General features: G+C 36.3%; 1 protein-coding gene across 2 annotated transcripts in view; it reads right to left on the bottom strand.

Annotated features, from left to right (window-relative positions):
• pdlim5a (PDZ and LIM domain 5a) overlaps positions 1–18,828 on the bottom strand; it is a 91,780-nt gene that overhangs the window by 23,880 nt on the left and 49,072 nt on the right. The window contains exons 5-9 of one of the 2 annotated variants that reach the window (XM_079815877.1): positions 11,170–11,189; positions 7,834–7,854; positions 7,718–7,735; positions 7,394–7,572; positions 6,681–6,717 (exon numbers count right to left, since the gene is read on the bottom strand). In XM_079815877.1, coding sequence (XP_079672003.1) covers positions 6,681–6,717; positions 7,394–7,572; positions 7,718–7,735; positions 7,834–7,854; positions 11,170–11,189 — 275 coding nt within the window. Of the gene's footprint in view, positions 1–6,680; positions 6,718–7,393; positions 7,573–7,717; positions 7,736–7,833; positions 7,855–11,169; positions 11,190–18,066; positions 18,444–18,828 lie in introns of both variants that reach the window. The other variant, XM_079815878.1, reaches the window with a different exon arrangement.

Genomic DNA, 18,828 nt, shown 5'->3' with positions numbered 1-18,828 from the left:
AAAATGCCTGCCTTTAATGAACAAACATGCAAAGAGTGCATTTGAATCTGTGTTCCCAGTCGTCCCTGTCTGTTGATGGTCCGGGTGTCAGGGGTAATGTAACATCACAGAGCCGTGCGGGAGAATTAAAAGAGATGTTAAGACACATCTGCGACAGCCTGTGAAGATCTGCTGTCTGCTGACGCTCATATCATCTGCTGAGAAGAATGAGTCAGTGCTGCCCTCCAGTGGCGACACATGATCACTGCACACACTAAATCATTCTTGAGTGAAAACTGGCCCTATTATGATAAACATAATTCCTAAAGTGACTGTGCACTTTCTCCGTCTCTTAAACCAAAGTCACCTGAATGGGGGAAATATAATAATATAATTTCTATTCAAATATGTTGCTTCTTCACAATATTACAGAAGTTACACTTGTGAATGCTGTTTTGCCTTGAACTGTGACTAAAACTGTTCCTAATTTTTCCAGTAATGGTTGTGATGACTTCTGTGTTCATTTAAAAGACCTGCTTTCATTTAAGCCTGGCTCCGCCCTCCTACGTACTTCCGCTCAATTTTCATTTTCCTTCAGTACTCCGTCTGGGATTGCGGTATACCGGTATATTCTCTGGTTTTCTCCGGTCAAATTTTAACCGGTCCAATCAGCTAACAGAGGGAGTGGCTGAGAACGATGACATCGTGCACTAGTTTGAGATGACATATGTCACGACCAAACGTTAGCGATTGGTTATGGCAGATCCAATCGTTTTAAACTTCAACAGTACATTACTTAAGCAACTGATCATTTAAATATCATTAGCAATATCAATATCATGCTAATGTGTTAAATTATCCAATGACCTTCACTCATAAACAGTGAACAGAACTGACTGGGCTTGATGTATTTTAGTGCTGCCACAGAGGGACACACAGAAAGAAATAGATAAAAACACTGACACAAAGGAGGAGAAAATACAAGGCAGAAAATACAGGCCACTTTATTCTAATGCTGTTCTATAAGGAAAACTCATTGAGGAAGGAATTAAATGATAAATCAAAATAAATATTACGTTTTCAAGCATATGATAATATTCGGCAGTGTTTAAAAGAATGTTCTGGCTCTAAAACTTTGTTTAACAGACAATAAATATTTATTGTATATTTACAGTAATGCACTTACAATAGAAGCCAATAGGGCACTAAATAAATATTAAAATAAACACGAAATATAACAATAATGCATAAACATGCTAACATGGGAGTAATGTCATAAAATTGCATTTAAAACTTGTCATGGGCATGCAATTAAGATACATTCAGTTAAGAAGAAGAATCATTCTAACCAAAATAATAATGCAATAATAAAGAACTAAACCTATTAAGCCTTTTCACAAAAACACGAGCTGCACATTTTACCGTTGAACGTTTCCAGTGCATTCCTGTAAACGCTTAGTTTTATTGGTTTTAACTGACAGATGATGTGAAATTATTTTCAGTGTTAATCGACAGATGCTGTATATGGAGTTTAACTAGTTTGAAGCCCAGAACGTTCCTTCTGTAGTGATTTTACTTTCGTCCATCCAAGGACGCCAAGTAAGGCAGTGATTGGTACTCGCGTCACCGCTGACGTTGTGTTTATTGGATCACACGTCACTTAAGGATGACCACCTTCACCCTCTCTTAGTTTGGGACACTAGTCAAGGTCTTTTACCTTGTCTGTATGAGAACACTCCAAACAGGAGAGGGGGAAGGTGGTCATCTGATGTACTCATAACCACACCTTAAGTGACGTGTGATCCAAAAATCACAACATCAGCGGTGACGCGAGTACCAATCACTACCTTACTTAACGTCCCAGGGTGGGCGAGTAAAATAATTACACTTCATATAGGAACCAAAAGCTGAAACATCACAGAAACTGATCCAAGCCACACGTGTAATACAATACTGTAGAGCAACTAATAAACTTCACTAATAAAAGACACTAAATCCACAAGAACACAGTTTGAGATGCATGTTGAATCTTCACACCCTTCCTCAAATCTACACACACTTCCACACTTTACAGAGCTCATGATTTAAAGCTTTCTGACAAAACTTCAGTTCAGTCACAGTCTCTCCTTAAGATTACAACACAGAAACATCCCACACAGACCTGCTCACACACACACGCACTCACACACGCGCGCGCACACACACTCCTACAACAGGCTGAGGACGTTAAGGGTGCGAGCAGACACTCCATGGTGCCAGTCTCTGAGCTTATGATATTTGGGTCCAATCTTAGGATTAATCTTCACAACCCTGTTCACAGGGAATGAACAAGAGAAAAGAGAGAGAAAAACAGAAACAGGAAGACAGTATGAAAAGCTCTAGAAGTGGATGTCAACGGCACACAGGTAAACCATGCAGACAGAAAACGCCACTGCACACACATCAAAGTCAACACTAAATCAAAATTGACAATTACTATTTTTTAATGGAATATTGCTGTATTATAGGGCAGGGCAACCTGTCACTCACATGAGATCCACTAGGGATGAAACGGTATGGAAATTTAACATCACGATTATAGTGACCCAAATTATCACGGTTATCAATATTATCACGGTTTTGTTCAAACGAGATGAAAGTGTTCAAAAAGAACCGATGCACACACTTAAAACATTTCAACAAGTTTTATATTTGAAATTCAACAAACAACAAATAACTAAAGCAGCTCTGAGCACTTTTTTAAGCTAGATTCTGTGGGATTTCTTTACTTAATGGCCGTCGTCAATAGCAACGCATAATGCATAAATAATAATAATTTGTCGTAAATATAATCTCTAATATTATCTCTGTAAATATATTCTCAAGAAATATTCTCATCAGTGTTCAGCTATGATGCATTTAAATCTAGCATATTTTGTGTTAGAGCCCAAACAGTATCCAAGTGAAATAATGCATATCCATATTTCCATATGATTTGACAGTTTATTTTATTAAATATCAAAATGTTTGCATCATACCTGACACCTAGATGAACACTTTACAGTCAGTTTTATGACTGTCATTCTCTTCAAATGCTAGTGAAGTTTGGTAACGTTATACACGTTTCAATGTTGTATGTAACTTTACAGACGGTCCCTAAATTCACCAGCGTTATGCCAGTCATATCAGATGCGCTGTGGTTCTGCTGTGTTTTTTAAACCATTTTCGCTGCTGAAATAGAACAAAAACAGTCAACCTCTGTATGCTGAGTGAGTGAATTTCTTGCGTACATCGCACGTTTTTCTCTGCTTTGAGTGCAGATTTCAGCGTGAGAGCGGCGCGCGCGCTCTGAACAAAACTCTGCTAATCTGAACGCCTCTGATTATGAGACATTGCATTCATAAACTCAATAGAAATACGTGTGAGTGTTTATAATGCGCAACGCGATTATAACAGATGGCTTTTGAGAAGACTATTATAAGTTCAACAGCCAGAGTGACTAGTGTGCAGCCGAAATAACGTTACACCCGCAAAGGGCGGTTGTTAATGTCAAGCCCTGATTATTATCCCTTAAATGTCACCTTAGTCTTGACTGAATTTGTTTGTTCGCTTCACGTTATAATTTGCCAGACGTAGTTTTGGTATTGAGGTCAAAGTCCACTTGCCTTGGGTTCGTAGTTTTGAAGTGTTTTTCCCATTACAGTGACTTTCTTCTGGCATGTTCTTCAGACAGGGTGACCATCTTAGATTAAGTTTCCCTCAGGACTTTTGTAAAAGCCAAAATATGACCACGCCTCAGATTTGGTCCTTTTAGAGGCTGAACAATCCCCTGAGTGCTGTCACTGCCTTCTGACATTTCTTCTCATTCAGAAAACAGCGGTGCGCTGCGCCAGACTGACGCTGACTGGACAAGACTTACCGCGAGTTTTCACAACCGTGATAATCACACGCGGTTTTAATGATAATAAAATTTTATACGATATTACTAACCGTCACTAAATTTTATCGTGGTTTATCGTGAAACCGGTAATCGTTTCATCCCTAAGATCCACCAATAGCAAACCACAACCATCCAATCAATTCCACATGCACAAACTCAAGCCCCGCCCTACTTCCATTTCATGCCGACTTCAATCTCACTTCTGTAACTCAGTCCTCCTAAACCTAGTAATCTGCCTCAATGTTTTACTCTAACAAGCATAAAAGACACACACCGCATTATAATAACCATAATACTTATAATTATATATATAGCCTACATTTATGGACTTAAAATCTACTTATAATTTACATTGCAAATCAAATGCCACCACTGAGATGAATATACATTAAAATATATTTTGCCTCCGAATAATTAATTCGATTTAAAGAAATAAATCAGATGTTGCAAATAAATAAATATCTAACCCTGATCAGAGAAACAAAAGGTGCCAGTAAATAAAATAAAATATTTCTCCTCTCACTGAGTTCAGATCCGATGCCAGTGATGTGACATGGGAATGCTAACCGATCGCTTTCTGTCCATTTAATACACTTCGCTAGGTTTTGGAACTGATTTGATCTGTCTCTATGATTATATTCCATCTAAACGGCCACAATGATAAAGAAAGAGCAGGGCGTATTACAGCCACATTAAAAATTATCCACAGTTCTACACTAAGTTTTACATTTTGGTGGAAACTAAACCATGCTTACTACAGTTATACATTTACACAAAACGATAATTTATAACTGGTGTTTGCGAAGGGGAGCTTCACTATTGCTCACTATTTAGGGTTAGTGATTTGAACAAACCCCTAGAACCACTTTTTTATTCAGAAAATGTATTTTTATGTATAATTTTAGAGTGGTAACAATAACTGTAGAAAATAAGGTTAGAAATGATGGTGACCGTGATGCATTTTCTTAAGGAAGCAAAGCCAAAAAATGCCAAAAAACAAGACGAGTTATCACAACAAACCAACCACAATATCACACACTCGCTATCACACACTCCTCATTCCGAACACTGCATGACAGCATGAAACGGACTGAAAGATTAATTTATTTACTGTTGGTGAGATGTGCAACAGCTCTCAATATGGCTTATACACATGGAAGATCAAGATAATAATAATCTCATGCCAGTTTCTCAATTTTTACGTAGCGTTGACTGCATTCATCAAGCTCAACCATGAAAGCCTGGTATGAATATTTTTAATTGATCTTTAATTTATAAGAATATGTTTATCAGTAACTACAAAACATCTTTTTCATTTTATTTATTTTAATTTTATATCATTTCTCTATTTAAAAGGCACAATGTGTAAGATTTTTGGATTAAAATATCCAAAAACCACTAGATCAAGGTAAAGTATTTTGTTGACTTGTGTACTTACATTATCCCAAATGTTTCCAAGAATGTTTAAAAGCAGAGAAATAAACCATTTTAACCAGGACACCGACACACACCTCTTGAGCACTGTAAATAAACATCACTTTACACCTTACATCACCGAGAGTATTGCCATCATTTTCTTTTTGTTTTCATTCCTGTGTTTTGAATAAGCGACCTCAAGCGGCGAAATATTACATATTGTGGCTTTAATTTAACAAATGCCTATACTGTATCATATTTGATGCATACATTTCATGAAGCATGATCAAAACGTTGCTGAAAAACCTGTTGCACAAAATCTATTACATGCCTTCTGTCGTCTGATTGATAGTTTATACTTTTTTAACAAAACTGATTTTTATAAAGTAAACATAAGAATAACTTTTATATTATTATTACTCTTTCAAAATGAACACTTACTGGAAGCAACATTTCATGTTTTAGAAAAGTTATGTTAAAATGTGAGTATCAAATATGATACATCAGTCTTTTGAGGAGCGTTAATTTGTTCATCTCTCAACCGTTGCATTGCATTATATGCTTTAAAAATACAGAGCAAATTTGAACATAAAACTCAGCATTTCAATTAGCATTTGAAATCTTTACTAAGGCATATTATTGGGAGATGTTGAGTAAAAAATGATATTTATATGCATTTTATATAAGTATGTTTTACTTATAGTGTGTTATATATTTATTTTGGGCATATAAATATCAACCACTGCACCAAATTAGATATTTTTGCTCATTTTAGGCCTCTGAAGAAAATTGAGATGTTTTTTCTCCTTGAGTATATGAACTCCATATTCTCACTATCATACTATATGAGCCATACAAGTCTGCTGATGTATCAAATATGATACTCAACAAAAAAACTTTTTTTTTATTTTTAGATATAAACATATACTTTTTTATAAATATCTTTTGTAAAGATTTAATAAACCGTTCCATTTGAAAACAATCTGACTTATTTTACATATCAGGCTTTGCAGGGTTAAATATTTCATGTTTAATGGTTATCACTACAAAATGACTAAAATCACACAAATCGTCTAGTAAAAGTTGCAAGAATTACTAACTACTCATGTAATATTTAGTTTGACCTTCTGAGGTTGATGATCAACATTTTCTAAAGGTCCTTTCAGTGTCGCGAAATAAAGAAAAACCCTATTTTGTGCTGTATTTGTGGAAAGTGTGATTGATCTGCACATGCTGGTTAACTGGAAACACCAGAAAATAACAGGCCAAAATCACACGGGTCAATAACAGCACGCAAACAGCACAGCAACCCAATGAAAAAACACAAACACACACTCGAAAACAGCTGGCAGGAAGAGGAACTTACTTTGTTGTCTTTGCTGATTCATCCTCCTGTGAGTGATCTGAAACAGACAAACATGACAGAAATCATTTATTATGACACGCTTTCATGTGATAGATAGAGGTGTAATGAAAGTAAAGACACATTCACATTCTTTTACTCACTCCTGTTCACTGAACTTCAATTTAAAACAATTTCAATCTTAATCTAAGAATCAGCATTGCAGGTTTGCACACAATGGGCCTCGTTCATGAAACAAATGTCTGTGTAAATGATTTGTAAAACCATTGTTACGCAATTAAATGTGACATTTTATCTAAGAACGTTTTAGGAGCGATTTACACAGAAATGCATTCTGCCTGTGTTCTATAAATAAGGCCCAAAATATACTGTATATAATGCAAAAATATCAGTTCCAGAATATATATATAAATGTGGAATGGTGTGTATATATATATATATATACATGCATAAATGTACATAATTGCGTATATATATATATATATATATATATATATATATATATATATATATATATATATATATATATATATATATATATATATATATATATATATATATATATAATTTAATTCAATCAATACATTACAAATTTCTAAACAATTCAATTAAATAAGATCAATCAGATCACAAAAAATGTATTAGCTTCTTTCCCTGTTCAATCATTATAAAACAAAAGGAGCAATGCAAAAAAAAAAATCTCTTTCCACTCTCACCGAGTTCAGATTCAGTGCCGGTGATTTGGGCCAGGATACGGAACGAGCGGGACTGTGAAGTTCCTGTCCGCGGGCGCCAGTCCTCTGTGTCCTCCATGATGCGTTTCCTGCTGGCATCACCGTGAGTTGGGATGTGGTAAAACTCAATGTCTGTCTCTGTGATATGCTTACGAGGAAGTCTACACACACACACACACACACACACACACACAAAGAGAGATCCTGACTGTCAGTCTTGTTGACCTGTAATCATGCTGCACAACAAATGCACAATTATTGCACAGTATTTGAGAAACAGGGACATTGCTGCTTATCCCCCTTTACCTGTACACTGGAGGTTTTCTGAATGAGGAAAGAGGCAGAAGAAAAGGAATGAGGAAGTTAAAACGTGTAATCATTCTCTATCAGAGAAGTTTCACACACATTACAGATGTACTCACTTAGACACAGCTGGAGGACCACTATGAAGAATAAAATCAAATATTGTCATTACATAACGGAAAGATTTTAGAGGCATTCAATACAAATATTCGAAAATGTACCGTGATAACCATAGTTTCTGCCAAAATACTGCTAAAAACAGTTGTTGTCACCAGGCTACTGTACAATTATTAGCAGAGTCTTAAAAAAGGCTCACAATTTTCATGTAAGTATTAATAAAGTACATTTACAGTTGAAGAACAGTTGAAGAAATGAAAGTTAGAAATGCACTAGACCAGTAGATGGCGCTGCTACATATGGAATAAAACACAGGCAACAGGCTCATAATTAATATAGTATTACAATTAAACTTTTGCAATTGTCCTGTAACTTTTAATATCAAGTTCAAGAAACTATGGTATTTTGGCCAACTGTGTGCTTACCATAGGTAATCTTTGTAATGTGACTTGATTTTAAAAAGCACTCATTTATTTTAAGTCTCTACTGAATCAGGTAAATAGATCACTTTAAACGGAAAGATTAGTTTTTTTAGTTTCAAAATCTTCCAAGAAAATGAAACAACTGTGTAGTTTAAGCAATGAAGTTAGAAATGCACTAGAACAGATGCACATAGAATGAAACGCATGCGACAGGCTCATAATTATTAGTCTTAAAAAGAAACATTTGCAATTTTCCTGTAATTGATTCTATCAAGTACATTTCTACAGTTTTACTGTAGTGTAACTATTGTAACTATGCCTGTGCGGTTGCCTAAATCAAGTAAATACATCATTTTAAACAGAAACATGAGCTTTTGAGTTCTGATATCCTCAAAGAAAATGACAACTTTCTAGTAGAGGAAATGAAAGTTTAAAATGCCTGAGACTAGAAGATGGCACTGCTGCAATTGGAATAAAACAGGGGTTTTCAAACTTTATGATGCCAAGCCCCAAATATGACAAACCTTTTATGAGGGACCCCCTTATTAAAATCCATCTATATATTTTTATGTATGAAAAAACATTTAAACTGTAGATAAATAGTAAGTGTGGCATTATAAATACAATATATTGTTTCCAAAATGAAATTGCCTATACTTAAATGCAGAGGCGGACAGTACTTAAGTATTTTTACTTTCCAAGTAATTTTATTTTTCAGGTATATGTACTTTATCAGTGATCTTCTTTGGAAAACTTTTACTTCACAACCTTCCAAAACATAATGTTGTACTTTTGACTGCACTATGTTTCATATTGAATATCATTTAATACTTAATTACATTAAAAATGTAGTATTGTATACTTTTACTCAAATAAAAGTAATTACAAGTACAAGTAAGAAAGTACTATATTTTTAATGTAATTAAGTATTCAAGGTAAAAAAAAAACAACAACTTTTATTTATGAAATGTAGTGCAGTAAAAATTATGACATTATAAATTATGCTTTGGAATGTAATGAATTAAAAGTGTTCCAAAGAAAAACATTGATAAAATATATACTTGAAAAATGTACTTGAGTAGAAAGTAAAAATACTTCAGTACTGTCCGCCTCTGCTTAAATGTTGGATTTTTGGACATTTTCAATTAAAAATGATTTGTATAAGCAACTTTCACATTAAATGTATGTACTGTAAGCAGCTTGTATGCAGCTTAAACACTGTGTTAAGAAAACTGCCTTACAACCCCAGTGAGCAAGACAGAGGGGACTATAGTGAGGAAAAGTCACTAGAAAAGATACAAAGCAAACATATACAATTCTGGAAAGTATGTGTAAACATTTATAAATTAAACAGCTAGAATGTTCGGTAGACTTTATCCATTTTTGCTTTGTCTTTTTATTCTGAGAAATGTTCTGGGGACCCCAGTTTGAAAACCCCTGGAATAAAAGACATGCAACTGGCGTATGAAGCCTGAGCTCCTCTGGACTCAGTGGGACGTCTGAAATCTACAAGATACGTCAATCAAATCTCTCCAAAAACATTTTTACGTCTGGTACGCACTGATTGTGCCAAAGCCCGTCTGTACTGACACGTACAACATTCATAAGCTGTCAATAAATCAACGCTGTCAGGCTGTGAGTGAACGGACCGTGTGTGTGAAGGGTGTTGGCTTGGCAGGGCTCGTTTGCTCGCTCAGTGTGTTTGACAAACTGATATGTAAGTGTGAATAAAAAAAGCTGACTACCTGACAACCACCACTGCGATAAAACACGTCACAGTTGGAGCATGACATGCATCGTCATCAAACTCACGTCAACAAGCTCATGCAACGGAAACCCAGTTTTGCTTTGCTTGAGTACGCTCGGCTTTAACGGGTTAGTTCACAACAAAAGGAAAATTCTGTCGTTAATTACCATTATGTCATTCTAAACCTGTAAGACTTTTGTTCAACTTCAAGAGACAAATGAAGCTCTTTCTGATGACACAACTGCCACTTTGATGCTTCAAAAAGTTCATAAAGAGATAAAACTAACCCATATGAGCGGACACAATCGCTTTATTTGATGAACAGATTGAATTTAGGCATTTATTCACGTATAAACATTCATCAATTCACACATCAGTTGTGGTAAATGGAAGCTCAAGCATGTTCGCTTGACGTGCCAGAACCAATGAGATTCATTCTGGCGTTACGCATCACGTTTGAGCTTCAGCAAGAACCAATGAGGTTCTTTCTCACCCGTCTGTTAATCTTCTGTAAATGTTCGCTGATTAATGTTTATATGTGAATAAAATCCTAAATTGTACAAGTATCTTCATTTAAATAGATCAAGTCTCTTCAGAAAAAATTTGACTAAACCGCTCAATTCATATGGATTAGTTTTACGATCTCTTTATGAACTTTTTGAAGCGTCAAAGTAGTTGCGTAGCTGTCAATGTCAGATTTTATTAAAAAGATCTTAATTTGTGTTTAGAAGATGAATGAAAGTCTTACGGGTTTGGACTGTTTTGAGTGAATGATGACAGAATTTTCACTTTTAGGTGAACTAACCTTTAAAAAGCCACTGTTACATAATCAGTGATACTACATTAATAATAAAGAGTACTAATACTACAATGTTTTTTTTGTATAGAACTATAAATACCTACATATGGTACATGAATATGGCGGTCATTCTTTACCCTGGTCATTTGTTTTTTCGTAGACATAATACCATCAAGATACTGTAATGGTATTTTTTACCATTTATCATTTGGTGCTACAAAAAAACTCAAAATACCATGGTATTACCATCTAATTTCATTCATTTAAATAAAAGCAAGTGGAAAAACAAAAAGCAAAACAAAACTGTCCTAGGCACTACACACACACACACACACACACACAATGAAAGGAGCATCTATATGGTACTGACTTTGTGGCTGGAGTCATCTGCTGAAAAGCACATAGAGGAGAAAATAACCATTAAACACCCAATCATCACTGGCTCAGTATACACAACAACACACTGATTCCTAACCCCTCTGAGACAGACCAACAGCTGAAGACACACACACACACACACGCACATACACAATACATCAATCAAACTGTCAAATGTGCATGATTTGAGACACAAACACAAACTAACGAGCTCAGGAATTATTAAACAAATCTGTAATTATATAGTGACCAGAAAGTTTTCCAGAATAATATAGAATACTTAAATATTTAATTAAATAATATATTTGGATAAAATGCAATTATATTTTTACATTTTTATATTTTTTTATTGCAACTTGACTAACATTTGAGATTAAAAAAAGTTGTGATCAGTTCCCAGTTCCCAGTTCCCAGTTCCCAAAACCTACAGCTTTGTCAATGGATTGTGCACATGTTCTGTTCTCAAATGTATTCTGGGAGTTAAATATTGCGTAAATAAAGCAATTGCAAATTACATTACATATATCCTCGTTATATATGTCACCCTGCTTATAAGATATTGGCATCAGCCATTAAAAAAACACCATATCGGTCAACAAATGGCAAGACAACCTCAAACAAAGTACAGTATCCAGAACCAGGTACACGCAGGGTTGCATTAAGGAGGAATACGTTTTCTCAACAGTTGCCTATAAAAAAAAATCACAGACACAGGCTTGGCACTGATTTGACACTTTAAATGTACAGCTGTATGAGGATAATGAGGAGGATTTATCAGAGTTTACAAGAGAGGGAGGAGAAACCATTAGATGAGTGCACAGTATGACGAGAAGCATTTGGTTTTCATCAGTTTTCTCTCCCACGTCTGTAATATTTTCCTCTTTCTGTCCTTTTTTATCTAGTGAATATTATGCTCTCAAATGGTCAGAATGGTATACTGGCATACTGCACAGTATATACTGCATATTTTGGCACTTGTAGCAGGTCAACCCAGAGTCCCACGCATGCTACGTACACATACTGCACATTACAGAAATAGTATGCACTTAACGAGAAGCAGAACAGGTTTATTGGGTGATTAAACTATAATCTGCGCTGGTATCAGGCTGATATTATAGTATTAAGTTATTAGTACACAGAAACAAACGTAATGCATCACAAGAACAAACACACTGATCTGATACACAGTGTCCCAGAATATGTGTGTGCATCAGCACGAGTAATTAGACACGTACTTCTTCTGCGTAATAATGTCAATCAGCACTTTAAATCCATCATTAAAATATGAAACCCAGGAGGGAGGTTTGCACACGCTCAAAATACATTTGAGCTTCCCCTGGGACATTATCCAAGGGAGAGCCCTGATTCACACACACACACACACACACACACACACACACACACCAAAAAACACAACGGATACCATTACGCAGATCTAAATATACACACAGTTCATCAGAGCCACTGACACCCGCACATAAACGAACAAAATCTCACATACGTCACTGCAAGAGAGATACAGAGAGATGCTGCCAGAGTCTTCGGACCATGAAACAACATTCTGGAATATTATTTAGAGATACAAAGACCCAAAAACAGCAGCCTGGAATTCAAAAGGGATGATAGAGCTCAAAAGTGAGTTACAGAAGCAGAAATGGCATTCAAAATCTCTGTAGTGAAACTTGTAACACCAATATATGAACCTTTCAGATCGACCAACCATTAGTTCCAAGGTTGTTAAAAAAAATTGTATATGCATTAGGGATGCATGATACATCTGCCATCATATCGGTATCGGTCGATGTATGTTCATTTTTAATGTTATCGTTATCGGCCCAATCAAAATTAGTTGGCCAATATATTAAAGCCGATAAATAATGGATTATTTCCTTCAGCTTAGACACTTCATATTCGCACTGTTCACCATGATGGTTTTGAATATGATTGAAATATGATTGGAATCCCTTCAAAAAAGAAAAATACGGTTAAGTGCAACACGTGAGCACAAGTCTGTCATATAGGCTATATAAAATGATAATGAGAACATTATAATTGTGTGCTTGGGACATGGATTTTAATGGTGAGACTTTTGTTTTTGTAAACTGCCTCTCAAAAATTTCATAAAAATTTGGATTTAGATTTATCGGCCAATATATCGATTATTGGCTTTCAAATATAAAGAATTATCGGTTATCGTACCAGCCAAAATGTTAAAATCGGTGAAATTCATTTTTTTAGTTAAATTAGTTTTTTGATTTTCTGTTTTCATTAAAATTTTTACATTTTAGTAATTTTGTTGTGTGTTTTTGTCCTTTTTATTCGTTTTATACATTCATTTTTTTGCTCACCAAAAAAGCTGTGGCTCATGGTTTTCCAAAGTTACTAACCACTCAGCATTTTCACAGGCCACAATTTTGATATTGATATCAAGGGGGGAAAAACGGGCATCTAGATATGTTTAATATTCTCTCATAATTTGGCAGCAGGTATATTAGGCTGCTGTCGCTTTAAGACGCATGGATCCATTATACAGTTACACATGTGTTTTCTTTATCAACTGTTTAAGTTCATTTGAAACAGAACTGACTGCGTTTACTTGAATACTCGCCAAGACCGGCATTTTGACATTATTTTGTGTGTATTTGACTGTTTAAGCTCAATAAGCAGCGAAAAAGAGCTCAATTTAGCACTGTGGCGGCTTTATGTGTGCGCACTTTGGGTGTGAGTAAAATAAGTAAAGTAAAGCCGGGTGCACACTGTGCGATTTTGGCCGTCTGAGACAAATTTTGCAAATCCTAAAAGATTCCTCTGATCCTAGGATAAAATCTGAAGTCTTTGATCGTTAAAATCGTCAAATTTTACCTCAGGCGAAATTCTGGCAGTGTCAGAAGATTTGGCGCACAGTCCTGCAGTGTGACTTCTCCTACGACGACCGTCAAATTATCCTCGTAAAGACAAACTATGACCAAAATGAATGCTAGAGATTTCTTTGTAGCCATCATTTCAATCCTGTGTGTAATGCAGCTCTCACTCACCGAACGTGTCATTGATTGATGATATAAAACTCCGGGCGAGTTTTCTTGCGTGCGTCCGTTTTTAGCGCGCCTTGACTATCGTACAGTCTGACATTAATGACTACTTAGATCTTACAGTGTGACATGGCTTACAGCGGGGATCATGTTCGTACAGTCTGACAAGGAACAATCGTAAAGGACTATTATGAATCGCACAGTGTGCACCCGGCTTAATAAGTAAAAAATGATGCGCAATACACGCAATCCCACTGCGAAATTCAAGCCCTGTAACACCAACAATATTCATCGTGAGCAAATGAAACGAGTGAGTGAGGGGAGGAGGGTTTGTATATTTAGGCTATATATATGAAATTAAACCAGCCAAAGTAGCTAGTAGGAGTGACTGTGTTACATACCACTGCTGAAATACACCCGCATTTGGCGGGTTGCCGGGTCTTAATGTCAAGCCCTGATATACACACACACACACACACACACACACATATAGGTTTTATTTATTTTATTTTTATATCAGTTTTAGTCATTTTAGATAGTTAAACAAAATGAAAATGAGAAATTTTTCTTAGCTGAAATAAAATGTTAGTAAACGTTATTTTAAGTAACAAAACTTGTTTTTTTTAATGGTTTTAGTTTAACTATAACAACCCTGGTACTCGGCTGGTTTAGCAAGACGAACCAGGTGGTCTCCCAATCTGACCGTCTGAAAAGTGCCCAAATCCTCACTAACACCAGTCAACAGACCAGCCTGACCACGCTGAGAGACCCAGCAAACCTGCTAATGCTGCAGCATGGTTTAAATTATAGGGTTTTTTTTGCAGGGAAAACACAATAGCCTGATTTAATTACATCATTTACAATGTTTTATTGGATGAGTAGCTTATTAATTCTCTTAATTAATAAGTAGACAGTTTGTCTTTATATATATACAGGGAGTGCAGAATTATTAGGCACGTTGATTTTCTGATCATATTTGTTTCCAGGCACATTTGACCAATTCCAAACCACAGTAATCCTAATAACTACTATTGATTTAGTATTTAATAATGTATAAGTGATATATAATTGTTCATGAAGGCTGGAAATGAAAATCACCTTATATTCAGGTGTGCAGAATTATTAGGCATGTTTTCTTTTACAGATAAATTGAGCCAAAAAAGAGATTTAACTCAGACTGAAAAGTCAAAAAGTATTAAATGCCCATGAGAAGGATGCAATACTAATGCAATACTAGACATTGCAGTTAAGACGTGACCATTGGACAGTGAAATGCTCGTTGGGTCAGCAGGATCTGACAAAAACAGGTGGTGAAGAAAAGACACCTGTTAACTGCAAAAGAATTAAGAATTAAGGTGAAGAATTAAGGGTGAAACCATCAGGAACCCTTTAGTCTCCAGCGCCACCATTTTCCAAAGCTGCAACCTACCTGGAGTCTCCAGAAGTGCAAGGTGTCAGGATCTCAGAGACTTCAGTTAGGTAAAGAATCCTAAAAAATGACCCCCACTAGATAAGAATCACAAGCTGAAGTGTTGTAAAATACATGAAGAAGGTTTTTTTATAGGCTTTATGGACAGATAGGTTGAGAATGACTCTTGAAGGACCAGCACCACATCCTCTAGTACCACTGTTTGAAGAATTCATCTTCCAGAATCTGGCAGGACGTTTTGGGAGTTCATTTTTAGTCCATCTCTGCAAAACGGACTTCAGGATGGACTAAAATGAACTCCCAAAACGTCCTGCCAGATTCTGGAAGATGAATTCTTCAAACAGTGGTACTAGAGGATGTGGTGCTGGTCCTTCAAGAGTCATTCTCAACCTATAAAACCTATAAAGCAAAAAGCAGGCTTCATGTATTTTACAACACTTCAGCTTGTGATTCTTATCTAGTGGGGGTCATTTTTTAGGATTCTTTACCTAACTGAAGTCTCTGAGATCCTGACACCTTGCACTTCTGGAGACTCCAGGTTAAGGTTCAGCTTTGGAAGATGGTGGCGCTGGAGACTAAAGGGTTCCTGATGGTTTCACACTTAATTCTTCACCTTAATTCTTCATTCTTTTGCAGTTAACAGGTGTCTTTTCTCCGCCACATGTTTTTGTCAGATCCTGCTGACCCAACGAGCATTTCACTGTCCAATGGTCATGCCTTAACTGCAATGTCTAGTATTGCATTAGTATTGCATCCTTCTCATGGGCATTTAATAATTTTTGACTTTTCAGTCTGAGTTAAATCTCTTTTTTGGCTCAATTTATCTGTAAAAGAAAACATGCCTAATAATTCTGCACACCTGAATATAAGGTGTTTTTCATTTCCAGCCTTCATGAACAATTATATATCACTTATACATTATTAAATACTAAATCAATAGTAGTTATTAGGATTACTGTGGTTTGGAATTGGTCAAATGTGCCTGGAAAAAAAATATGATCAGAAAATCAACGTGCCTAATAATTCTGCACACAGTGTATAATTTATATGTTTTTCCCTCAAATCAAATGCTGTAATGTTGTGATTCATCTTGGATCTGGTAGGTTGTGCATTTTCTGAAACGTCAATGTAGAAAATTAATTGGAAATATACTTTCAGAACCCAGACCTCTGAAAAAGTTGGTGTCACTTTTGAGCTCTACGGCTGCCTTCACATGCTATCGGAATTATCTAGTTTCCTAGTTAAAAAATTGGACATAAAAGCCCTCTCAAGTCTTATTTATTCAAGTCATATTTACCGGGGATAATAAGTTCCCGAGTTGTACATGGTGGAGGGGAGAACGATTTCTGCTGTGACTGCTATTCTTTATTGTTTTTCCACAACAGCTACAACACCTTGAATTGTTGTTAAAGAGTTAGTTCACCCAAAAATGAAAATTCTGTCATTAATTACTCACCCTCATGTCGTTCGACACCCATAAGACCTCCGTTCATCTTCAGACACAAATGAAGATATTTTAGTTGTAATCTGATGGCTCAGAAAGGCCTCCATTGGCACAATGGCACGGTTCACTCTCAAGACCCATAAAAGGTACTAAAGACGTCGTTACAAAGTCCATCTCACTACAGTGGTTCTACAATAACTTTATGAATCGGCGAGAATAGTTTTTGTGCACAAATAAACCCTTAATAACGACTTATATTGTGATGACCGATTTCAAAACACAGCATCATGAAGCTTCGAAGCGTTATGAATCAGTGAGTCGATTCAGGGGTTTGAATCGCCAAAGTCACGTGATTTCAGCAGTTTGGCGGTTTGACACGCGATCCGAATCATGATTCGACTCACTGATTCATAACGCTTCATAGCTTTATAAAGCTTCATGATGCATTGTTTTGAAATCGGTCATCACTATGTAAGTCGTTATTTAGGTTTTTTTAATAACGACGTCTTTAGTACCTTTTATGGGTCTTGAGAGTGTAAGGTGCATTGTCTTACGGGTGTCGAACAACATGAGGGTAAGTAATTAATGACAGAATTTTCATTTTTGGGTGAACTAACCCTTTAAAGTATATTTACATATATGAATAACCATTTGAAGCATATTGTATGTTTTATACACAGCGGAAATAGCCTGTATTTGAACGAAATTCCAGAATGGTCAGCAATCGACTATTCTAGATAGTGTGGTGAATGTTTATTTGGTTGTCAATGAATATCGCTTGGGTTTAATAAGATTTTCCCAATAAATAATCAAGAATAAACCTGGTATCCTCCATGATTCTTGTTCTTTCTGAAAACCAAGCACTTGAATGCAACAAGCTCGTAATTACGACTTCAGAAGTGGGAAGTAGGACATTTCCGATAGCATGTGAAGGCAGCATGTTTTTATAGGGTGGGCGGGGAATCAAATTGTCAATCAAACTCTTACCCATTCAGCTGAGAGCTCTCACCCTGGCTTTCCAGCAGGCCCCGCCTCTGGCCCATGGCAACTTCACAGGCATTCTCATTGGAGTAGAGATTGATGGGCGTGTTATACACCGAAGGGCGGGGCACCGACGGTGTATGATTTGGTGAGCCATCAGTAGGAGTAGGCGGAGCCAGTGGATTAGGGCTTTGAGCTGAGGAGGCGATTGCAAAAGCAGATGCGGCGGAGGGAATGGAGGCTATGTGGGGTGACCCCACCCCTCCAAACGGACGAGCGCCCCTATTGGAGGATGAAGTGATGTGGGTGGCGTTTGTGATGTCCGAGGATGATGGAATGGAGGTTGCCAATGGAACGGGTTTGATGATTTCCACAAAATCATTCTAAACGGAAGCACATGCAGGACTCAAACAAAACGACAACAGTAATGCAACAAATCAACAGATACAGTAGCACACAACAACGAATGGGTTATACAACAGATGCTGCTACACAGCTGATAACCTAAACAATGTGTGGCAATATGTTCAGAATGGAATACTAGCTGACTACTTACTGAATACAGCACAATATATACTATTTTTTTTTTTTAAACGTAGTGTCTAGACATGTGGCAGAAAGTTTTGACGCAAATAGACCCAAATTCAAATCCACCTTTTGCTGAACTCACCCTACTCCCTTTTCCCATCACATATCAGATCGGAAAGGCATTTTTTTCAATATTTAAAAAGTGTATATATAACGTGTCTTACGTGTGTTTAATAAAAG

Source organism: Gobio gobio (assembly GCF_949357685.1).
Source record: "Gobio gobio genome assembly, chromosome: 4".
NCBI lineage: Eukaryota > Metazoa > Chordata > Actinopteri > Cypriniformes > Gobionidae > Gobio > Gobio gobio.
Note: the sequence above shows the minus strand (reverse complement) of the source record. Positions and strands in the feature narration are given on the sequence as shown.